The following is a 24,393-nucleotide window of genomic DNA, read 5'->3' as shown; positions in this document are numbered from 1 at the left end:
CCGGTATCAAACTGGCTCAAATTCAAAATTTAAATTTAAATTTGAAAAATGAAAAAAAAATTAAAAAATTTCTAAAAATATTTCAAGGTGCGACGAATCTAATGGTGTCAAATTTTCTCAAAAATTCATTCATTTAGTATAGTTTACGGGGATTTAAAGTTAAATAAAAAAACGTGCATACAAAAATATACAAATACAATGTAAAAGTAGTATAAAAGAGGGTTGGAGGGTTCATTTAGGCTAAAATATGTTATACAAATATTTATTTAGTATACTTTGCGGGCATTTGAATTTAAACCAAAAAAGAAAAAAATTGAATTTGACCTGTTACCGGTCGGCCAGTCAAACCGGCCGGTAAACCGATCAAACCGACCAGTAAGCCGTTCGAAACCGGTTGAACATGCGATTTTGAATTTGATTTTGAATTTGACCGGTTTTCACCGGTTTCCGGTCAAACCGGTCCGGTAAACCGCTACCGGACCGCGCCGGTTTTGATCGGACCGGTCGATTTACTTAACCCTGCTTGAGAGTAGATCATCTTTAAAGTCTCCTTTTTCCTCTCACGAACTTACATCCACCAACTGCCTCAAAAAAAAACTTATATCCAAAACTAATCCATGGCTAGCATGTGTACTAGCATCCAAATGGAAAAGATTTTTTTGGGTGTCTCGGTAGTCCGTACCATTTAGGTTCGTTTTTTTGAAAGCACCAAAATCACAGGGAAGTCATGTAAAATTTTAGGCACCCACACTGACCGAACTCACGACGCTGCCCAAGTAGTCTCGGAACGTGCCATACTAAAACACACGCACACCTCCACACACACATGCACGCACACCCACAGGGGGATCGAATGGCGGGCAGCCTCGCAGCCGCCGCGAGCGCTAACACTGAGCCACTGGCTGGTTCGCTTAGGTTTCTTTAGCATTGGTTCCTTTGCACAAAGGCTTGTAAAAAGTGACCAAACAGTCGCCGAAATTAGACTGAACCATCTACTTTGAGAGTCAGTCCTAAGCCTCTAGATTACATAGCTGCAACTTGGCCAAATAATTGCTACGCATTCTATTTCAAATTGTAAGTCATTTTAATTTTTTTAGAGAATCAAACTATTTTAATATTTGACTAAAATTATAGAAAAGATCACCAAGATTTATAGCACCAAATAGATGTATTAAAAAAGTATTTAGTGAAGAATCTAATAATACCTATTTAATATTATAAATGTTAGTCCTCTATTGTATAAATTTGGTCTAAAAATAGAATGACTTACAATTTACAACAGACAAATAATTAGAAACATTGTTAATAAAATAGGTCACTAAAATAAAGTCTATTTTATGGTCCCCGATTGATATCATTTTCTGTTTGTTCCGCACGACTACGATTGTGTCCCTCGCTCGCACTAGTTACTTCCATAATACTAACCCAAGTTCAAGAACTAATCCAACTTAAACAAATACTTCCTCCGCCCCACAAAGAGGGTATCTCTATCTCTACTAAATCTAAAATAACTAATGATTTCGCGGTTCGTCAATCGGAATCCTAATCAGATAAATCAATCGGATTTCTATCGGTACTAGTAGAGATGTATGTGCCACAGGCACATGTTTAAAGAATAATTATTTAAAAATAATTTGATTGCATCAAGAATTCTAAATTTAATTTATTTATTAGTATATCATATTGACCCAATCTAATCTAAAACTGTCGAATCGACGGACTCATACGAGGTTGCAGACAGTATTTCATTATAGATTTGTCTCCTTTAGAATCCAAGTGTGGTGCGTAGGAAAACTTCTTTAGCTCCTCATCTCGAGCGCTAACCGCAAATTCTGCAAATTTGATTCCATCACACAACATAGGGTCCGTATGTACTATACCAATTCTATCATCTACAACAAAAATAATAATATATATATATAACATAATTAATGATATTATTGAAATCACCTTTTTAGTGCGGATGATTCCCACATGTCTCCTGCAGCATTGCTTAGGAAGATCGAACTGCGTGGTCAGATGCCGCCAAACATCCTAAATGCGTATATGGGTTAAAAATAAATAATCCAGCGGCGTCGCACGTACCGGTCACTGGCACATTGACCGCCGCTGCTCTAGCCATATCTTCGCCCCCTATGCTCTCAGATTGCGCACCAACCACCCTGAAAAAAAAACCGAATGCAGCCTTCCCCATCAGCCACTGCTGGATCAGGATCGCGGCCACCGGAGTGCTGGAGATCAGGAAGATGGAGAAGCAAAGCTGCTCACTCACTCACTCACTCACCCACCAGCCAGACATCGAGGTTGGAATTGGAGCGACGAGTCCACCGGCGATGGAGAGGAGCACGCATCGATTCACTTGCTGGCTTGATGTAGGCGGGCGAGACGATCAATAAAAAGGGAAGGTGAAGGAATGATGCAAGCGTGATTGACGACCAGAATGATCATGGTGTAGGATGGACGTACGCAAGATTTAAATCGGCAACATTGGGTGGGCACGCGAACGTGAGAGATCACATCAAGCAATAGAGAAAGTAATCAGTGCATGAATAGGAAGCAACGCTGTATAAATAGAAATATGCGCGCGTGAGGCAGCCGATTGAGGCGCGTGGATAAATTCCTAGCTAATTGGCTTTCCATATGAGATCAATAGGTGGGTAGGGTGGGAGAGCTATGGTGAGAAAAGTTAGAGGTTTTGAGTGGAAATATTTTAGAAATAGCTGTTTTCATCTAGGCAACGTATGCTATGGAAACCAGCCTGCTGTGAAAACCCGTGCAAACCACGATAAAAAAGTCGTCTAAATTTACCAAAAAAATTACACATGCAGATGATATGATGACACACGATCTTGTAAAATATCTTGTCCAAACTCGACTTCGTTTGTGAGATATAAAAATAACAAATTTCTAACAAATCATCTGACAGCTTTCTGGGTTGAAATTTGTTATTTTTATATCTTACAAACGAAGTCGAGTTTGGACAAAATATTTTACAAGGTTGTGTATCATCATATCATCAGCATGTGTGATTTTTTTGATGAATTTAGACGACCTTTTTGCCGTGGTTTGCACGAGTTTTCACAGTAGGCTGGTTTCCATAGCATACGTTGCCTTTCATCTATTCACCATCTATCCACCATCTTGAGACCTGCGGTGCGGGGCCATCTGTAAGGGGTAAGGGTGGTCCACTTTGGGTGAGAATTGTTTTTAATTGTTTCAACTTTTATAGTATAGACATATCAATCAAAATTCTAATCCAAATCCAAACAAATCAATCCGAATTCCGATCGAAACCAGACAATCAATATATCGCGCGATCACGGTACCATTTGTACAGAGAGTGAAAGAGCACAAAATTAATAATCTCATATAGGTTTGGATTACCCATGGCAACGCCCGGACACTATACTAGTTTCTTAAAAATTCCAGACATACTAGTTATCCAAAGAAATGACTTATCAATAGTGATTGAAAACCGTGTTATTTATTTAATTTTTTAAATACTCAATGAATGCATATGCATTGGATGGGTTTTCCTATGCAATGCTTTCTTGGTATTTGATATTGTTTTAATTAGATGGATCTCATTACAAGTTAAAACTACACTCTTCATGGGTCAAAATTTAAATGCTAAAACTATATTTATTTTGGGACAGAGGTGAAAAATCACTTAGGAAAATAGACCTTCACAATAAAGAACAATATCACAAATACGCCAATTGACCCTTGGACTACATCGATGAGGATGACGCCTTCATTAACAAAGTCCTTTTTGCCGGCTTTATTTTCCAGTTTTCTGTCTTCGCAGCCATCGCCCTTTTGCTGCCGACCATCCGCAACATGTCAAGATCTTGCACATATTTTTTTTTTAACTCCATGGATCTGTGCATGCTGTATTCAGTCCTTTTTGTTACAGTTCTTACTTCACAAAGTAGTACAATTTACAATGAACAAAGTTTGGTAGATACGTATCTTTTTGAACTAATCCACGTATCTTTCCTTTCTTTTTTTCCCTTCACCTTCCTTTCATCTCTCGTGGGCTCAGAAAAAGAAAGGGGGCCGCTCCCAACCATCTCTTTGAAATTTGCCAAACATCAACTTCTCAGTTCCATATTTTGAAGAAATTAGCAGGGAACGATGGGCCTAGGTGACAAACCTACTCCCATGTATCTTTGCCCTGCTGCTCTCTGCTCCCTGGAAAATAACAGACGAATTGAATGCCTTATGCCACCAGCATACAGTTTCTTCTCCTGCATGCCGAACCTGCCCAATGTGCTCATGTTTCCACTAGTACTTTGGCTGTGTTTAGATGCGAAAAATTTGTAAAAAGTGAAGTTGAAAAGCACTGTAGCACTTTTCATTTATATGTAATAAATATTGTCCTACCAGGGGCTAACTAGGCTCAAAAAATTCATCTCGCAAGTACATCCAAACTGTGTAATAAGTTGTTTTGTTTATCTACATTTAGTGTTCTATACATACGTCATTTGCTATATTTAATATTTCGATGTGATTTCGATGTGATGGAAAGTTTGGAGGAACTACAGGCAACCCTTCAGAAAATCACAACCTGCGCGTGACTTCCGTTCTCCGGGAGTCTGCTCTTCTGCTCTGCTCCCTGCCATCTCTGGTAATGGCGACACTGAATGTGCAGTCTGGTATGCAGGGCGTGCGTGCAAAGCTCTGCATTCAATGCGTTCATGCCTCGGGCGTTTTTCAGCACCTTCTTTACTCGTGTCAAAATTTGTGGTACCTTCTTTACTCGTGCCAGATCGTGCAAGGTGAGGCTACAAATCAAATGACCGTGGCGCGTAGTGCTCATCGCACGTCAGTAATTTTTGTTTGAAGAGTAACAGGGTGGTGAAAATAAGCTGCTTGCGCTGCTAATAAAACTTCTATTTTTCAGTTACCATGCACAAATGTTAAACGGGGTGAAAGTGACACGGACAATTTTCTGAACATGAACCAATCCGAAACCATTTGATATAAGACGAGTTTTAGAGATATCCAGACAGGCATAAATTCCGATCTAACCCGTTTTCAATCTACCACCGTAGCTCCGCCAAGTTTCCCCTCTGCACATTCATCACATCTGCCATGAAATGGTTGCGGGCGTGCTTGGTTGGATTAGACAACGGATACATGGGTAGAACGTATGAATTTGATAAGAATCGGTCTGTTCGGATGGCAATAATCGGCTAGGTTGGAGCTGGAATCCGGCTGGGCTGGAGCTGGAGTCGTGGCTGCTCCCAGCCATCCGAACAGGTCGAATATCGCACGGATTTATAAGGGTGAATAATTCAACTCGAATTCGTCCGCGATTGAGAAAAAAACAAATCCTCATTTCAAAAAAATTAGTCCCAACTAGATTAACCGTTTCAGTTCATGCTCTCCATGACTCCATCACAGTTCACACGAAACCCATGAGCAACACTAACTGTGCCAAGTCACCGTTCCTTCCATTCGTGCGCCCACCCTTCGTCCCCGGCGGGGCGTGTCTCCCGTGACGCCGCGACGTCCACGTCAGCATGGGGGCCCCGTGCCCCGTCCACGTCATCCCCCCGTTCGAAATTCAAAACGCTCCCCCACGCGACGCGTGTCCTATAAGACGCCGACGGTTGCTCCGTCCGTTGGGCCGCCCGCCTCGCCTCGTCTCGGGGAGCCGCCTCGCCTCGCCGCGGCGTCGGCGCAAGCAAGCGAGCACGGCGGCTAGGGTTTCGCCGAGGTGAGCGCCTCCCCTCCCCGACGGCGCGCGTACCCCCGCGGAGAGTCACGAGGCTGGATGCTGATCGCCGATCGTCTGATCCGACCCTGGATCCTTGGGTGCAGGTGGTGACGGGCAGCCCGCCGCGCGCTCGCCAGGTGTTCGACGGAAGTCGGGGGCGCCCCGGGACCGGCCCGGCCGATGCCGAGCGGCGGGAGGCGGCTGCCGCCGTGGACGTCGCCGCGGAGCGCGGGGGCGGGGGCGGGGGCGCCGAGGTGGAGCCCCGCTGCTGGCACCCCCGCGGGCGCGGGCGGCCCGGGCTCGGGCTACGGGACGTCTCCCGTGAGCGCGGGGGGCTGCTTCGGCACGCGCGTCACGCCGCCGACGAGCGGGGGAGGGGGCGCGCGCGTGACGCCGCCGTCGGCCCGGGGGTGCTCGTCGCGGCCGCCGAGGCCGCCGCCTTCCCTGGACTCGCCCTACGTGCGGGCAAAGCAGGCGCAGGTAATTCGTGACCGCCGTGCCTCGGGTGCCATTCCTGCCACCGTTTAGGCTCAGAATTGGGTCATTCCGCGCGACAACTTGTGGGCTTAATTATGGCTATACCATAGCCGGAAATTGGTTTAAATCGTTATCTGGACTCACATATGGAACCGGCGACTGTTACTGCTACCACGAAATGGTTTAGGGATTTCTCGTCAACAAGATTGCAGTGATCAGTACCTTGACGTGCAGTCCCTTAACATTCCAATTATATCAATTCTTCTTCTAGCTTGGCAGTGTCCGCGAACACACATTTACCCCGCATTCTGATGGCATTTGGTTTGCTGTGTGTGCAGCAGGCTTATTCTTATATTTGTTTGCAAATGCGAGAGTAACATATCAGGAGATAAGGTGCAGTAGCCTTTAAGGAAAGCTTGGTTGTTTTACACACTAAAATCCCCCATCGTTTTAGGATACAAAAGGCCAGGAAACTGCATTGCACAGATAAAATTGTAGATTAAATGAGCATTAGCATGAAGCCAATACAACAACAACAAGTTTCTTGTAGGTTTCATATCCATTAGAGTGGCATTTTTTATGCTGGTTTGCCAAAACCTAACGCAACCCTCCTCCTTTACCCGGGCTTGGGACCGGCTATGTTGAGACGACTCAGGAGAGAGAGTCTTCCAGTCAGCATAGGCGGAGTTTTTTAGCATGAAGCCAATAAGTGAAACAAAACGTTGCCCCTGTGACTGTACATCATTATACGAAAAATTTGTTGTACGGTTGTACAATAAGATTGGACTGGCACTGTTAAGTCAAGATTTTTATGTGTACTGGGCTACTGGCATCAGCTGTTTCTTTTGATGTGGATGTTCATTTCCATGCTCTTCTGCTTATTTTGCACATAACATACTAATAAATAAGTTTCGCATCTTCTTCAGCTCTTCTATCTTGTAAAGAAAATTGCATTTGCCATAGTGAACATAGGAACTAGGGGTGGAATCGAGCCGAGCCTCGACTTTTTTCGAGCTTTCTTCGAAATCAATATATTCGTATTTATTATAGTCTCCCGCGTTGTTTGATATGCAACTTCAAATCGAGCATAACGAGCCGAGCCGAGCTTGCCAAAATTGACTTTTGTTCCAAATCAACTAATCTTTATTTTAAAAAAAGAACGAACGTAATCGGAGCAATTTTGAAACGAGCCACCGAGCCAGCTTAACGAGCTTTTTTTCCAGCCCTAATAGGAACTACCATAAGCTGAATATGCAAATTTTTTTTGTTTCCTTATGTTGTTTCTAACTTTCTATCCGTTCTAGGTAATTGAAAAGGACCCAAACAAGGCAATTCCATTGTTCTGGGCTGCTATAAACAGTGGTGACCGGATTGAGAGTGCATTGAAAGATATGGCCAACGTACTGAAACAAGCAAATAGGGCTGAAGAAGCCATTGAGGCAATAAGATCCTTTCGTGATCGTTGTCCCTATGAAGCTCAGGAGTCCCTTGACAATATTCTTCTTGACCTGTACAAGGTATGTCTGTCTTTTTTCAAATAAAAAGGTTAATTTTCATAAGCTAAATCTTGCCCCTATAGCTTATGCTCTGAGGTTAGGATATGGAGATAGATATGGAACACGTTTAGAATATTGCATTATCTATTGTGATTGAATCATCTTAAAATAATCAACTATCACATGAATTTTCGATGAAGATGTCACTAATACAATTTCGTGAAACCAATAATTTCCATGTTAAACCAGAAATGTGGTAGGACAGAAGAGCAGATTGAGATGTTGACGATAAAGCTGAGAATTGTTGATGAGGAGCTAGCTTCTGGCCGGTGGAAAACAAAACAGTCTAAATCTCATGGAAGGGTAGTATACCTTTCTCTCAGAGATGAAAAAGCAAGGTACTGAAATTCTTTTTATTCCTGTTCGGAATTTGACTTGTCAGAACTAAGTCCCTTGTTTCTTGTAAAGGTTACTGGGGAACCTTGCATGGGCCTATATGCAGTCTGAAAATTACGAGGAAGCAGAAATGCTCTACAGGTATATTCTGAGTTCATTCTTCTGTTTTTAGATATCATGAACTATCTAAAATGGCATATGTGGATGGACATGGACCTGGCAACTCTCCACAATACTAAGCTCATGTATGGCCATACTCGCATGTGTGCGTGTGGTGTGCTGTGTGCACCTCCCCTATATCTCAAAAGGGAAAACCATCTAATTTTGGCTACTGCTGACTTCCAGGCAAGCTCTTGCTGTAGAAGCTGACTACAACAAAGAGTGTAACTTAGCCATCTGTTTGATGAAGACTGGAAAGTTGGCTGAAGCTAAATACCTGCTCCAAGCTATACCATACAACTGCAACGATGAAAGTCATGTGAAATCTCTTTCCCGGGCCACTGAAATGCTTAGGGAACTTGAGTTGCAATCACTCCCTTCTCCCATAACTCAGATGAAGTCTAAAGAATCACGGATTTTACTTGCTGCTGGTGTGAAGATGCTTGAAGATCCACAGCCACAAATACTATCAACACCTTTGAGTCTACTGAAATGTAAAGAACCACATATTTCAGTTTCAGCAAATGCAGAGGAGCATGAGAATTGCAGTTCATGGCTTCCATCTCCCATAACTCAGTTGAAGCGCGAAGAACCACAAATTTTGGTTATTGCTGAGGCAGAAAAGAATGAAGGCTGTGCAGAGTTCCAAGATCTTTCTCGACTGTTCAATGATGCTGCTACACCTCATTCAATACTTGAGAAACTAAGAAAGCAGCTAGTTAAAGAGGCATCAAAAAATAGCATTCATGATCAGATTCAGACTCCTACAGCAACTGAATGCTTGCCCAACTCTGATGGAAATCAAGATGCTAGTGAGAATCCTGTGCAAGGGGGCAAGCAAATGACTGAAGGGGTTAGAAAAACATGGGCTGACATGGTGGACGAGGAGGAACAGCAATTGGGTGAGGACAAGTCATGGGCTGACACGGTAGCTAAGGATGAACATCAATTGGATGATGACAAGTTAACAGTGGGTGTGGGCACTACTGAGCAAACTGAAAGCAGCAAACATGCAAGTAAGCAGGAGTGCAGAATACCACCATCCTGTCAAGGAAGCAGCACCCTCCACAGACCAGTCTTGGGTGGTCACCAACAAGGCTCTTCAGCAAATTCATGGAGACGCAGCGACTCCAAAATCTCAAGGGATAACAGAGTGAACTGGGATCTTGTCAGGACCGCTCCAACATGGAGCAAGCATAAGTTACAAGATCACAGCGACCGAGTTTGCCAAAGGCCTAACACAGCTCATTTTAACGAGAACACCTCAGGCAGCAAACAAGCACCATGGAGAAGTAGTGCATCTCAGCGTGCGCTTTTTCCTGACTGGAACTCAAAGGGTGAAGGATATAGCCATGGTTGTATGCCGTTTGGTGATAATGAGCACTCTCAGGGTTCTGGTTGTACTGAGGCCTCTCGTCGGTGGCATAATAACGTGGCAGGTACAGTGACATGGAGGCCACAGAACCGTCTGCGGGTCTTCCAGGAAATCACAAATGAGATCAACCAAAATGTTGTGTAACTATATATGTCCAGTGTTCCTTGCTGTTGGTGGAAGTTCTTCTTTCCATTAGCATGTTGTTTGAACTATAGAGGGATTGGTGAAATCTGAAATGGTTCGTTTCTTTTTTGGATTCAGATCTAGAGAATACTCTCGAAATGTCATCACAGCCCATCATTCGTACTCCTAGCTAGTCGACGAATCATACCGCGATCATCATAGCTGTATATATTTTCCTTGTCACTATTGTGGCAAAGCATCTGTAAAAACTGGTGACCTGGTTACCAATTTCTCACAGTAGCCACTGTTTTTAGCGACTGAGAATCTTTTCCTCCGCTGATTTCCCATTGTCTGCACAATGTGTCTCACCATGAAAATTTCTTGGAGCCCTGCCACTACTGTTTAGATGTTAGTACATGGTTCCTTCTGTGGCTGGACATCTCCTGCATAATGGGCTGCTGCAAGATCTGAGTGTGCTCCCTCCTCTGCCCACTGCAGGGACAAGCAATGGCGAGGTCACTGCAGTTTGCAAATGGACGCAGCCGCTGAGCAGCCTCCTGCATCTGCATAGTGCTCATCCCTGTGTCATTTTCCAGCTTGTCTGCACACTGGAGCCTGGCGGATTCCATCGCTGCAGCTGCTCTGGGTGTCCTAACATGGTGGCTGTCCTTCCTCAGGGCCAGCAATGGCTGGCTGGCCGGCTGGCCGGCAGCCTCGAGCTTCATCTGCAGCCTGACCAGCAGCTGGGCCCCCGAGGCCTAGGCGATGCCGCCAGCTCAGCTGTCGTGACGTGTAGCGCTGTGTCGGCACCTCGTCGTGGGCGACAAGGCTGCCGGCGATCCTCGCCGGCGCCAGGGCTTCGCCTTCAATAATTCCGGTGCATGGTTGTTGGCCTCACACATGGAGAAGCTGTCTGCCTGCCTGGTGCTGAACCCTCATCCTGGTCCTTTGTTTATATGCACATGTATCTATATCTGATCCACATTCCTTATGCATGGAAGGTTGTCCATGGTTGGTGCCTTGGTGGTGAGATACTCTTCTTCAAGGGACGCCATGGTAGGCGGCTAGGCGCCGCGCCGACCGGAACTTTTTATCGGTTAACGGATGAATGTGAAGCAACAATATGGATCCCGGATTTGAGAATTTGAAAGGGAGTGGCCATTGCTTCTGCATTTCTCTCTTTACCTGATGATACGCTGAACAAAGATGGTGGGCATTGCCTGGTCAGTATGAGCAGTAACCACTGCACCAATGGATGCATGCGTTTGGAGGTAGGGTTGCACATGGGACGTGAGACCATATGGCACACATCTGAGGTACACACAATTACTGCTATAAACTGTGCGGCCGTCAGAGTGACAGCCGGCTGGGATCGGTGAGTGATGGTACGCCGACCATTACCTGAATCATCTGCGGATGGCTTTTTTCAGGGCGACTACTATATGGGCAACTGTTGGAGTGGCTCAATCATGTTGTGCAGCCATCTTCTTCAGTTAATTTCTTGAGAGAGAGAGAGAGAGAGAGAGAGAGAGAGAGAGAGAGAGAGAGAGGGAGGGAGGGAGGGAGAGGAGACATGGAACAGTGCGGTTTCACGTGCCGATTCTGCGATCGGAGTAGTAATTGGCAAGTTGCAGTTTACAGTCCTTAAGACTGAACCTAATGTCGAGTGATTTGACGGCATTCAGAGTAATTGGCGATTACATTACGAACAAATTTGGAATGAATTCAGACTTCAGTACACTGTTTATATACTGTACATGTATGATTTGCTCGGATATACAGATGTGGAACTAACATCACCAGTGTTCATCTTTTTTTTTTGGCTGACAAAATGAAACAGTTACATTTGAACCACACAGTGAAGATTCAAAACCTCAAGCCATGCAGCTCGTCAAATACGGGATCAACTCCTGAAATGCTGCCGGCTGCCTTTTGGTATCCTGCAGAGTGAAACACTCAAATACAAAATATGCAGCGTAATAGTGATAAAAATTATTTGAATTCATTCTCCATATAACTTGGTACAAATTAAACCCTAAGAATCAAAGCGGTCTTGATCTAATGATGTTCCTCCACCCTTTCAGGACACTTGTGGAAAACTTGCTGGTCACTGTTGGTTATCTGAACCCTGCTCCAAGATAAACTGTTTTGACCAATCCTTCCATTGCTTCCCCTCCTTCCCCTCTTCAGAAATGGTTCCGTTTGCTATGTCCAATTCGCAACACGTGATTGACTAGTAATGAGACAATAGCATTGCAAAGATTTTGAAATAAAATGCCATTGATTTCAGGCCTTGTAGCCGACCCTTATCCATTTCAATACTTATTATCTTCTGCTCGCAATGCAATGCTCCGTACAAATAAAAAAAGAAAAAATAAGTTTACATTTGCACAATATTTCGTTGTGCAGTAAACAATCAAGACTAGCCATGTTTCTATTGATTGGGTAGGTGGGTGTGGGTGAGGAAACATTTGATTGAACTCATGCAAATCTTCTATTGAAATTTCAGTTTAATGCATGAACATCAGAAAACATTCATAAACACTGGAAATTAAAAGGCATTCCTTTGAATGCGGAAGAAAAACAGCCTTCTAGAACACCATGAAAACAACCATCATACATCACCGAAGCCGGAGTCCAATCGCCATTGAGAGAATAATTGTAGTATACACATACACATTATTATCCAAAAACAACAATAAAATGCAACAGAACTAATTCTAAAAGAGGCGAGACGAGAGAACGGATCGAGAAGGAGCTCGGAAATAGAGACATGCTTGGCACCGTGCACGCCATCCATCGTAGGCAACATTAGGAGTCGAGTTGTTGCTCTAGACGAGTGGCATACAGGGAGCCAGGCACATCTCAAACCATCGTAACCTATGCTTACCTGCCAATAGAAGATCTCTCTAGAGCTCCCTTGCAGCTTGAAGCCATGGCATTGCCAATGCAAGCTACCATGTGGAAGAGTCATCTAGGGAACCAAAGCTCTTGTCCTACAGATGAGAGTGCTTGCTGGTGTGGTGAAGGGAGGAGATAGAGGTGCCCGGCCTTTATATAGGCCGTGATAGCCTACCTGATAGGTGGCGGTCTGACGGAAGATTCCGGACATACGAGAAAAATACAAATACAAAAAAATGAAGGCAGTAGACAGGCGATAGGAAGTTAGTTCATGGCCTTCTCAAAACTGCCGTGCAACTTTTACCAGTGGTGATAAAAACAAAGACACACTGTTATTCTACCAGAAGCTAGCTTCGCGCAAATTAAGCGGCCTGGAACGTAAGGCCTAACACTTCGCCTTACACTGGAAAAAGAAGGGGCCTTTTTTTCCCGATCGTTTTCTAGTAAAGAAGCAATGAATCCACTAATTTATCAGAGGGGGAAAAAAGAAGCTGATGACGACTTTTTGCATATGAATCACAAACTGAACCAACACTATCATCATTAACAAAAGTTCATTGTTTCTGAGAACACTCTTAACAATTGGCAAAGTGAGGGGGCCTAAACGATTATGCCATCTTAATGTAGATGGCTTACTGACTTCAAAACTAGCTTATTTTGACTTGCTCCTGAAGAACTCGCCACAAGGGGATAGAGACCTCCTTCACGTCTTCCTTGATGAAAGTTTGTCTTCATTGCCCGCTCCTTTATAAGGAAAAAGTTTGGATTAACTCAAGGTATGCATTATTATCAGAAGCTAAACAATGTACATATGCAAAGATTTTTTTCTGGGCTCTAGGCACGTGAAGGGTTGTAAAGTTGGATGACCAATGTTAGGCCATGTTTGGTTGGGTTGTGAAAAAATTTTGATGAGAGAGAAACGATGCTTTGACCACTAATTTAGGGTATTAAATAAAGTCTAATTACAAAATTACCTCCACAACTATGGTACTGTAGCAGTTGCTCTAGCTAATGAGGCCTTTGACCGCACGATTAGAAGATGATTGAGTGCGGTTACTGTAGCATCACTGTAGCCAATCATGATGAAACTTGGCTCATTAGATTCGTCTCGAAAAGTTACACCCATTCCTAAAAAGGTTTTGCAAATAAACTTCGTTTAGTACTTCATGCATGCATTCGTCTTTTTGTGAAAAAGTTTTGAGGCATTCATCCAAACATGGCCTTACTAATTTGTATACCTGATCCACTCGCAGTGTGTACTTGGTCGGGGTTCGTCGCACCACTATCAACATACCAATTTGTATCGGCTCCATAACCTGTTGATACCGATCAGCCATCTTGTTGTTTGTCTGGCAGAGCCGATCTAAAACATAAACCGCTACTTAAGCATTACATTGTCAGATGTACCAGGCTGTTGACCATGACACTTTGACGGACACCAGAGCGCCGTGTTCGAAAGAGTACTCTTTTTCTTCGCTTCCATGAATAGTTGGTTTGAAAATAAGAGGTGATTTTCCTTCCGCAAAGTCCACGAGAAAGTAGTCATCCATGTGCACAGCTGCCACAAAATACTGCGGGAATCTCCCGGTCGAGCTGACGAAGCTCTCACAGTCACAACAATTCTTGTCAATGAAAGCATAATAGTTCTTCTGAGCAGTGGTGTACCCACACATCTGCATGCTGAAACCGCCTTCTGGTACTTCCAACAAGTCCAGCTCTATGGTTGCCTCAAAACCCTCCCGAAATATAATATAATCAAAAGCCACAGAACCATATGGACCGCTCATAGAGCATCTGGAGAACCTCTCGTAACAAACTTGACCCTCGACGTACTCCATGCATCCATCAGCCAGAGTCTTGTCTTCTGTACCATCATCTCCCAGTGCTTTCACCCTGATATCAACTTAAAAACTCGACCGGCGGGGGAAAGACCGCCCCCACGGCTTTCAATTAAGAAGAGGCTAGTTGACCCCGGCCGAGAAAACCCCCGAAAGCCGGCTTCCGGGCTTGGACTGGCGGCACATTGGCCCTGACCGGTCCGTAACCTTCATGGGCCGGGTTCCGTCGCCCACTGGGCCGGGCCGTAGCCACATGGGCCGGGTTCCGTCGCACAAGAGCCGTGTCGCACAGCCAAGCTCAACGGAAACACAGCGAGGGGTTTTTTTCCCCAGGCGGGGTAAATCCGCCCCGGTGGGGTTCGAACCCCCCACCTGTGGAGTGCCGCCGGTTGCTTCGCACCAACTGGGCTAACAACCTTAGGCCCCTGATATCAACTTCACTCAGGCAATTAAATTTCATGGACATGCCTCTTCTAGGGCTCAACAGGCGAAGATGGCCACCTGTCTGAAAGTTTGTAAGCAAGAATATATAAACATCGTTTCACTTTCACATCTTTGCATGTGGAAATAACTATACATTATGACCTGTACGGTTGAGTTGTACGACCAATGTAATTGTGTGGGTCTAGTAGTCACTACTTTGAACCAATTGTATAGCCGAGCCAAGTGGTACAGTCTAGTCATATGTATAGGAGGGTTGTTTATACAAACAAAATCACCAAAAATTGGTGCTTAATATTGCAACACCCCCTAGATCATAAATAAGTACAGAAGCCTACGCAACATGATTTTTTTTACTACAGCTTGTAGTTTTTCAACTCTAATTGGAAAAGTATTTATAATTTTATGTTTTGAATTAGCGCAATATCCCTAATGTTCTGTAGAGTGTATTTCTAACCTAGTATTTTGAGATAATCTATGAACCCAAAAATCCAACATCCACATAGGAACTAGTAGATTCTATAATGATGTTCATGCAAATTTCTAGCATAATTAAGACCCTTACTTCAAAAGCATCACATCAAACCAAAAGTATAGATTACTTACAAGACTGATATCGAGTGGATTTTCTCGAGATCGGTTGAAAAGATAATTACGACGATAGTCCTCATCATCACGGACAGCAACAATCCCATACACCTCGACTCGACCGGACACATCCGCTAGACATGTTTGGACTTTCACATTGAAAATCTGTAGAATCTGGGTCGGACGATGAAAACAACGTTGCCCAGCACTTGGATCATTGCATTGAGTGTAGCGCATCGATGGCAAGTTAGATATAATGAAAAGGACACATGAAGAGATCAGTACTAGCGAAGTGACCATGCATAATGATGAGGTTTAAAATAAATGATACTGTTATATGGTTGTGAATTAGATTATATTATCATGTAAATCAAGATGTGCTCAATTATACCCTGAATTATGTGTTAGATAACTAGAGCAAACTCCTAGGTGTGAAATTTTTGTCAAAGTTTTGTGAGAAAGGTGTGATTACTTTTTGCACATAGGTGTACTTTTGTCAAATTTACTCTTATGGATAATGTCTGATTATATAAAAAAAATAAACACTCCACCAAAAACTATGTGATATTGTCACAAGAAGAAATAGGCACCTAAATTCAAGTTAAAGAGAACTTGAACCTGGTTTGTGGGGTGTACACCCACACTTCGCACTAACTGCTCATTTCTAGTTATTAGTAATACACCAAGTACTCACCTACTCTAATACCTTACTAATTATAAATGACATTCAAATCAGTAATGAAAATTTAAAGCTTAATAATCTAATATATACAATGTATACCAATAGGTCTAAGAGAAGTGGTAGAACATCTCCAGCAGTGTTATTTGGATGTGGCAATATCATTGTCATGAATTATTGGGGGAGATGTTTTACGGTTCCCTAATAATCTCATCCCAATACAACTTGGGAGAGCAAAATTTCTCCCTTTATTTGACAGGAGTTAAGATGAAATATTAGGACAACCCAATATTATTGGGGAACTACCGGAGCATATTTTTTTCCTCTGTTGATAGTTTATTGGGAAAAGGAAGACGGCTGGAGATGCTCTAAAGTGAAGCAACCTTCTACAACCACCAATTTAAATCATAAAAAAATAATGTAAATAAAGATAAGCTAATATATTGGAATGTATAAGATTGGGAAGTAGACCTAACCTCTGTTCTCAAGGCGGTAAGGCGGATGCCTAGCAAGGTGGGGCGGCTGGACGCCTAGGCGAGCAAGGCGGGCGCCTAGGCGAGCAAGGCGCAAATCGGTGGACGGCGCATGGACGCCTAGGCGTCGCCTAGGCGACGCCTTGAGAACAGAGGACCTAACTTACTTTCTAAAAGTTTATTCATGTGGTAGTACTCATGCCAAACTCAGATCCCCAATATGTCTCTGGTCTCTAGAGCATTCGGGAAGGGCACCAAAGCCATGGTCGAGAAGAGGCTCCAATGGAATGCCAAAAGAAGATTTTATCAAGGTTAGTCTCTCCTCATGTTCCACTGGGCCAAGTTTTTCAATAAATCCTGCCACTGATAGAAAGAAAGCATATATTATCAATTATAATTGAATAATTCATCAATGAATAGGCACTGAAAACTTCCTATCATGCTGAAAGTGTGTAGTCTAGGATTTTTCAAATACCATATGCTTCTTTTAGGCTCTGTTTGAAGCGTGGGACTTTCAAATGAAGCCATTGACACATTTTTATTGTGTAAATAGTACAAACGAAAAAAAAAGAGAGAGACAGATAGCATACGTTCTTGAGCTCTAGGTAGTTCGTAATCAGTATCACTAAGCACGTCATCTTCCTCGTCGAAAAAAAAGATTGAATGTCATCTTCGTGCCCAATGAAAGCAGGCTGAACGGCATCTCCTTCATCGGCGAGGCCAGAGTACTGAAGGGCCATACTAGCAAGGGCCAAGTGAAGCATGTCGATATTCACCAAGATCTTGGACTGCCCTGAAAAGAAACAAGTTAGTGGAACCATGCCAATAGATGATGATGAATCGATTATACTGGAACCATCAAGTCAAACCCCAGCTGAAACACTATAGCAGCAGGCGAAGAGTTGAATCGAGCATCGCACAAACCTTCCGGACCCAAATCAGCCCCCAAAGAAAAGAAAAGAAAAAAGGCGACGGGCGTCGACGGCGTCTAGGGCCTCGCTGCGGGCGAGGAGGTGACGGGCTGTCTAGGAGCGACCGGTCTGACCGGTCTGGAAATTCAAAATTCCAGCCCGACCGGTCTGACCGGTCTGTGCTAGCGGTCAGACCGGTCTGACCCAGCAAAGCTGCTGTTTGGGGAGTTTTTCCGCATTGCTTCCGTTTCTCTTCCTAGGGGTTTTTGCTTAGAGATAGCTAGTCCATAGCTACTCTCTCACCCTAGGTTTGAGGGTTTGTGGTGATTTTCGGGATGTAGGCCGACGGATCGATTTCGAGAGAAATTTTGATCGGCTCCCATTCCGACCACTTACCCGGGTTTCCCGGACCCTCCAAAACCGCGGACCGGAACTTCGTCGACGTGGCGGCATCGCAGCAAAGACTTCGAGTCGAAGAAAGAAATTCCGATGTCGATTGAGTCTGTACAGCGGGCTGCTGCAGACCCGACCGGTCTGACCGGCCTCATGGACCGGTCTGACCGGTCTGGCCACAGCAGCTGGGTATAAATACCCCCACCAGCCCGTGGCTGGGTGAGTCTTTTGAGTCTTTTAGTATTCTCTTCATTTTTCCTTTTCCCTGCCCCTGCTCCAGGTTAGGGCCAAGGACTCCAACGCAAAAGAGGGTTAGGGTTTAGCTAATCTCTCAATTTTAGTGGGTAGGATGATGGGCGGATGGCTCTAGCTTTGTATAGGTGAATTCCTCTTAAATTTATGAATGAAATCTTGTTGAGATCATCTATGTGTGCTGAGTATTCGTTTTCCCCTTCCTTTCTTGTGTTTTGGGTTTGATTTCTCCTCTTTTGGGATGCTTCGTGTTTGGAGGAATCGAGCCCTTGGATTCGTGTTTTGCCGAACTCTTTGTGACGATTCCTATGCATCTAGCCTAGTGCCAAACCCCCTGGAATCGTGAGTTCTCACGAATTAGAATTTTTGCGTCCTTGAGAAAACCCCAATCCACTTTGATCTTCCCCTGAATTCTCAAGATCATTTTATCTTTTGGGAGAGATATCTTGGGGATATGTTCACGGGACAGGTGTGAAGGTATCCTCCACGTTTCGTTGGATGTAGACTTCGTTTGCTCGAGATTTGCCATTTGGAGCTTTGGTTGCGGGCTGTCTGGGAACGACCGGTCTGACCGGTCTGTGTGACCGGTCTGGAAATTCTAATTCCAGCCCGACCGGTCTGACCGGCCTGTGCTATCGGTCAGACCGGTCTGACTCGGCAGAGCTGCTGTTTGGGGAGTTTTTCCGCATTGCTTCCGTTTCTCTTCCTAGGGGTTTTTGCTTAGAGATAGCTAGTCGATAGCTACTCTTTTACCCTAGGTTCGAGGGTTTGTGGTGATTTTCGGGATATAGGCCGATGGATCGATTTCGAGAGAAATTTTGATCGGCTCCCATTCATCTCCCCTCTGGTCGCCAGTTTCGGCCCCTCGTATCCCAATCAAAACGAACAAATCACCTTTCAGAAAAAACCAACAAATTCGAGTTGAAAATCGCGAAAACTAGGTCTCTACAAAAATTCTTGAATTCGGCCAGTTCTCGGAATTCCAGCGACTTTCTTACAAATCGGAGAGCCACGGCCCACAGTGGTGGATCGAGCTGGGCTGAGAATATGGGGCCATAGGCCGATGAAAGCAGCAGGCACCACTGGCTATCCCTCAAAAAAAAAAAAACCACTGGCTCGGGCTCGGCCTTGACCTGATTCAGCCCAACGAGCTGCGGGTTCTATTGCAGCTACGGGAAATTTACTGTGAATAGAACAAGTTATTATTATTATTATTATTATTATTATTATTATTATTATTATTATTATTATTATTTAACTGTTAATACTGAAAACTAGTACTAGACCACTGTTTATAATTTTTTTATTCTCCCATTTTAAAATATAGCAAAAGTTTGTAAAAAATCAGTGTTAGCCTAAACGATAAACACTAATTAAACAGTCGGTCGCCTACCGTTTTGCTATTTATTTGGACTAAATGTCCATTTAAATTGATTAAACCATCATTAAATGCAGTAATTGGCTGATTAAACGGATATGATTAAACCGTGTAGCATTTACATGTGTGTTACATGACTAAACGGCCGTGTAGGCTAACAGCATAAAAAATATCAAACGGACACGTTCATCACGGATGCAACCGCAAATATAGGCAGCGCATGAAGATGCAGAAGCAGGTAAATCTTGTCTGTGCTGCGTGCATGACCTTTCAATTAGCGTTGCAAGAACAAGCTTTTCGCAAAAAAAAAAAGTTGCAAGAACAAGCTAGCACGTTCAATTTGTGTGTAGGCGACCTCGCCGTGTCGCCGGCAGCGTACTATGTGAGAACTGAACTGATGCCATGCTGGCCGGTGGTGCTATATATATGCATGGCCAAGCCTATCGTTTCTGTAACACCCTATTTTCTACTACTAAGATATAAAAAACACTAACTTAGTAAGAATTAGTACTCCATGGAGCCACACTCTATTGAATAATGACCATAAATAATCAGACCGATGGAACATTATTCAAACATTTATTTAAACCTGAAAATTAAAGGATGCTACTATGTACCTATACACACCAAAAAGAAATCACACACACACTGTTTGTGAAATTATCATCGTTGAACCAAACCACGCATTCCTATCCTATCCTATCCTATCCTGTTTGGCTGTTTCTGGTATAGAGTCTGTGTCTGTGGGATGGAATGATGGAGTATGATCCATGCATGCACCTTTCCACCCGTCAAGATCTGATATTTTTTGAAGAGGTCAAGATCTGAGTTTATCTAACATTCTCACAAGAGGGCATGATTCTGTCTCCGAGAGGAAGTTAGATAAAATCAGATCTGATTTTATCTAACATTATCACAAGAGGGCATGATTCTGTCTCCGAGAGGAAGTTAGATAAAATCAGTACATTCTCACAAGAGGGTCGATCAAGATCTGATTTTACCTACGATTCCATCTGCTAGCTCCAGTCATGAGACGATAAGCACATGTTACGTAGCACCCTGCTGCATTTTTGACTGGATGATATGAACGCATGGCACTGACCATTCCGGCCTGCAGGATGGTCAGATACGTAGTATAGTTGCTTCAATGGAGAGGCTACCTGCAGGTGGAAAAACTAGAAATAAAAGAACGAAACTGCCATAAAAAAAACTCCAGTAAAAACCTCCATTGCACATAGACATGATGCGTTAACTCCCGTTTGATTCGATTTTAATTAAGAACCACCTTCAGGTGAACCTGTTTAGTATGAACATCTCGAATTGATTTTGTGATGCTGATTTTGAGTCTGTTATGAACATTTTATATATAGTTGTGTCTTGTGTGATACTAATCTGAATTATAAGGAACTGGATTCAATCTTGTTAATTATACCCAAAAAAATCTACAACAACTATTTTTAATGTTTTTTCTACACAAAAGATCTACATATTTTTTCTTAAAAGATTTTTTATGTATATCTTCTACAAGATGTTGTGATCTGGGGGAATATTTGATTGAATGTAAAGTGACCCTTGCCACGTAACAAGTCTCATCCTTTCCTCTTTTTTGCCATTTGTTTACAACTGATCCTGCTTCTTTTCCAGACCTAATTACGAAAAGCTATTCCAGTTCATGCCACAACGATTCTGAACTTCACAAATTTAATTTTGTTTTTCCTTAGGAGAATCAAATCCAACATATATATAAGTCCATCAAGAGAATATAATATAAGCTTCTGTCGTGGTTTGTGGAGACCCACAACCGGGTGGCGTAGTGCACTCGCCTAATCCCAGAGGGTGAGTACTCGGGGAAGCGCTAAGCGATTCGGCAGGTCTACCTAGGGAGCAAGAACACAAGAACACAATAGGATTTAGAGTGGTTCGGGCCGCCGGAGCGTAATTGTGACACCTCTGGTGTTTATCACTATTTAAACCTGCAATTAATGTGAAATGACAAGTTAACCCCCCCAATTTTCAAATTACTTAAAAGTCAGAAATCCGTTTAATTAAACCAAGAAGTCAACTCTCACACCTTAGCCCAAATGAACTTTTGCCCAAAACAAAAGTTGTAGAGTTTGACAAGGCAAATAACTTTTGTATTCAAGGTTTTTCAAGTTACAACATGAAATTTGGAGAAAACCCCGAAAAACAGTGGGTTTAGGGGGTTTTTCATTTAAACTTGAATTTAAATTTTTTAAACTTGCAAACGAAACCTCAAATGGGAAAATGCCTGAAACAAAAGTTGTAGATTTCGACTTTTTAAACAACTTTCGTATTCAAACTTTTTGGAGTTTCAATACAAAAATTTGAATTATTTTGGAGTCAAACCCGGTTGACCTCTCTCTTTCTCTCTCCACTCTCTTTCTCTCTCCCCTCTATCTCCCTCGCTCTCCCTGCCTTCCCTGCGCGCGCAGGCACTCGAGCGCGCACGCGAGCACCCTCGCTGCGCCGCTGCCGCGCCATCGCTGCGCCACTGCTGCCGAGCGTGGACTTTGGCCGCGCACGCGCTCAGCCTCGACGGCCGCTCAGCGACAACCAAGCAGCGCCGCGCGCCGTTGACCCCGAGCTGGAGCAGGAGCGTGCCGCCGAGCGCCATTCACCCCCACTCGAGCGCGCACACCCGCCCTCGCTGCGCCGTCTGCCCGCCCGCACGCCACCCCGCCATCATCGTCTCGCTGTCGCTGCGTCGCTGCCCCGCTGCTGCCTCGCCGCTCGGCCACGCCAACGCGCCATTAACGCGGAGCGCCACGGCCACCCTCGCCTCCGACGCCCTACTTCCCCCCGCGCGAGCGCCCAGTCCCCTCCTCACGCCCTCACTCCACCCTTTAGCTCGCGCCGCACTTGTGCACACGCGCACGCCTCCCATTCCTCACGCCTGCGCCCCACCCCATCGCCCAGAACGGCCAGCGCCGCTGCGCCACTGCGCAGCGCCGCCGCGCCCCATTCCAGCACCGTCGAACCACGGCTCTCGTGGAGAGCCCAGCTCACCACTCCTCCACCCACACCGAGCTCCCAGCGAGTTTCATTTCACCCCCAGGCAACCCCTAGGCCCGCCCATTTCCACCCGAAGCCTCCCAGTGCCGCGGAACATCGCTGCCGCCATCGTGAACCCCGCTGACCGCTCGCTCACCCCGGAACCCCCTGCTCCGCCCCGCCCCGACCCAAATCAACCCCCACTACAGCTTCCCCGTGGTCCAGTGCATCTCCCCGGCCGGTCCTCACCCTCCCTCCCGCACCGGAGCACCGCCGCCGCCGTTGACACCCGCCGCCGCCCCTACTGCTATGCCGGCAAGCCGCCTCCGGCCACCCCGAGATCAACCCGAGCCGCCCAGGGGTAGAGCTCGCCTCCCTCTTGCTTTTCCCCCACTTTCCCTCGCCGCCGGCGAGCTCCCTCGTCGGGAAACGCCGCCGCCGCCTCCTCCTCTGTTCCAACGCCGGCCAGGGGCATGTCTGTGAACCCCCAAATTGTTCCAGGGGCCTAGATGCATGTTTTTGTTTCCTTTTTCTTTAGTTTTGAAAAACAGCAAACTTGTAAATTCGTTTAAACATCGTAGAAAAATCAGAAAAATGCAAACTCAACTGTTCTGGAATCTTTGCAAAGATATATACAACTTTTGCTACATGCACTTTTTCATTTGCTCAATAGTTTTTGCTTCATTTAAAATACAAAGAAAATATACCTTTTATTAGATATCAAGTTACAAGCCTGAGTTGTTTGCTATTTTTGGTTAGTGGGTTACATGTTAGATGAATAGCCTTGTGTAAAAGTTTCGTGGACAGTTGACATGCCTAGCTGTCAGTTTATTTAAATCTTGGTGTATGCCTAGGATAGATAGTTTTATTTATCCAAGTTGTTATGACATGTTGCATGGGTTCAAACTTTTTGCAGTACCTGTATTTTCGTTCCTAGAGTCTACAGAAAATGTTTGAGAATTTTTAGTTAAATCCAACTGGACCAAAGGATTTTTGGTGAGGATAGATACATTAAATCATGAAAAATAGTTCCTGCACATCAAAAATTATAATAATTTTTCTAGGGGTTAAATTTGAATTTATAACCATGCTTGTAAAAGTTGACGCTCTGGAACTTGCTATAACAGTCTGTGGAATTTGGTTTTGATCCATGCAGCTATACATTGTGCTATTTTTCATGCCTTGTGTAATGATTATTTAAATCTAACATTTTTACAGTAGACTTACCATATGTTTAGGAGCACTCAGTAAAAATTTTAGCATCTTTACTTATAGGATTTGTTCTGTATAAATGAATCTTAATCCTAGCAGTGGTTGTTTAATGCATTTTTAATAATTAGCATGCTCAGTGAAAATAGCTGAAAATTTTATGGCAATTTTACAATTAAGTAATTGACTCTCCATAAAAATTTCATCTTCATAATCTGTACCCATCAGCTGATTTAAATATTCCATGCTTGCACTTGAAAATAACTTTTCTAAAAATAACAAAACCCCCACTTACTTAATAAGAAATAGTTAATCAAGATAATACTCTATAAATGATTGCCCAAGGAGATGTAAAGAAAATATTTTACAACTCTATTATGAATTGAATTAAGATTGTTACCATCACCACAACTCACGCATATGCATTCGTGTAGATTTGACTACTCTCGCCGACGGTACGTACGAGCTGGTGCCGAAGTCCGAGAGTGAGCGGCGTGAAGCTTAAGTTAACCTAACTGAAATCACTGAAGACCTGAACCAGAGTTCAGAAGAGCCCAAGGCTTGCTC

The 24,393-nt window shown here is 44.1% G+C and overlaps 1 protein-coding gene and 1 long non-coding RNA gene across 2 annotated transcripts; one reads left to right on the top strand and one right to left on the bottom strand.

Moving 5' to 3' along the window:
• Window positions 1–5,519: 5,519 nt before the first annotated feature.
• Window positions 5,520–10,086, top strand: LOC120711312. Its single transcript, XM_039996786.1, has 6 exons — window positions 5,520–5,725; window positions 5,830–6,205; window positions 7,507–7,719; window positions 7,948–8,096; window positions 8,167–8,235; window positions 8,440–10,086. Exons 2-6 carry the CDS (start codon window positions 5,906–5,908, stop codon window positions 9,770–9,772), a joined length of 2,064 nt encoding a protein of 687 aa, XP_039852720.1. The 5' UTR covers window positions 5,520–5,725; window positions 5,830–5,905; the 3' UTR covers window positions 9,773–10,086.
• Window positions 10,087–11,448: 1,362 nt separating this feature from the next.
• On the bottom strand, window positions 11,449–12,763 carry LOC120711318. Its single transcript, XR_005690237.1, has 2 exons — window positions 12,642–12,763; window positions 11,449–11,691 (listed from the first exon to the last, which is right to left on the bottom strand). It is a non-coding gene; the product is annotated as an uncharacterized LOC120711318 (long non-coding RNA).
• Between the last annotated feature and the right edge of the window lie 11,630 nt (window positions 12,764–24,393).

The sequence above is a fragment of the Panicum virgatum genome, chromosome 6K, assembly GCF_016808335.1.
Source record: "Panicum virgatum strain AP13 chromosome 6K, P.virgatum_v5, whole genome shotgun sequence".
NCBI classification, from domain to species: Eukaryota; Viridiplantae; Streptophyta; class Magnoliopsida; order Poales; family Poaceae; genus Panicum; species Panicum virgatum.
The sequence above is the reverse complement of the archived record's forward strand: the minus strand, read 5'-3'. Positions and strand labels throughout refer to the sequence as shown.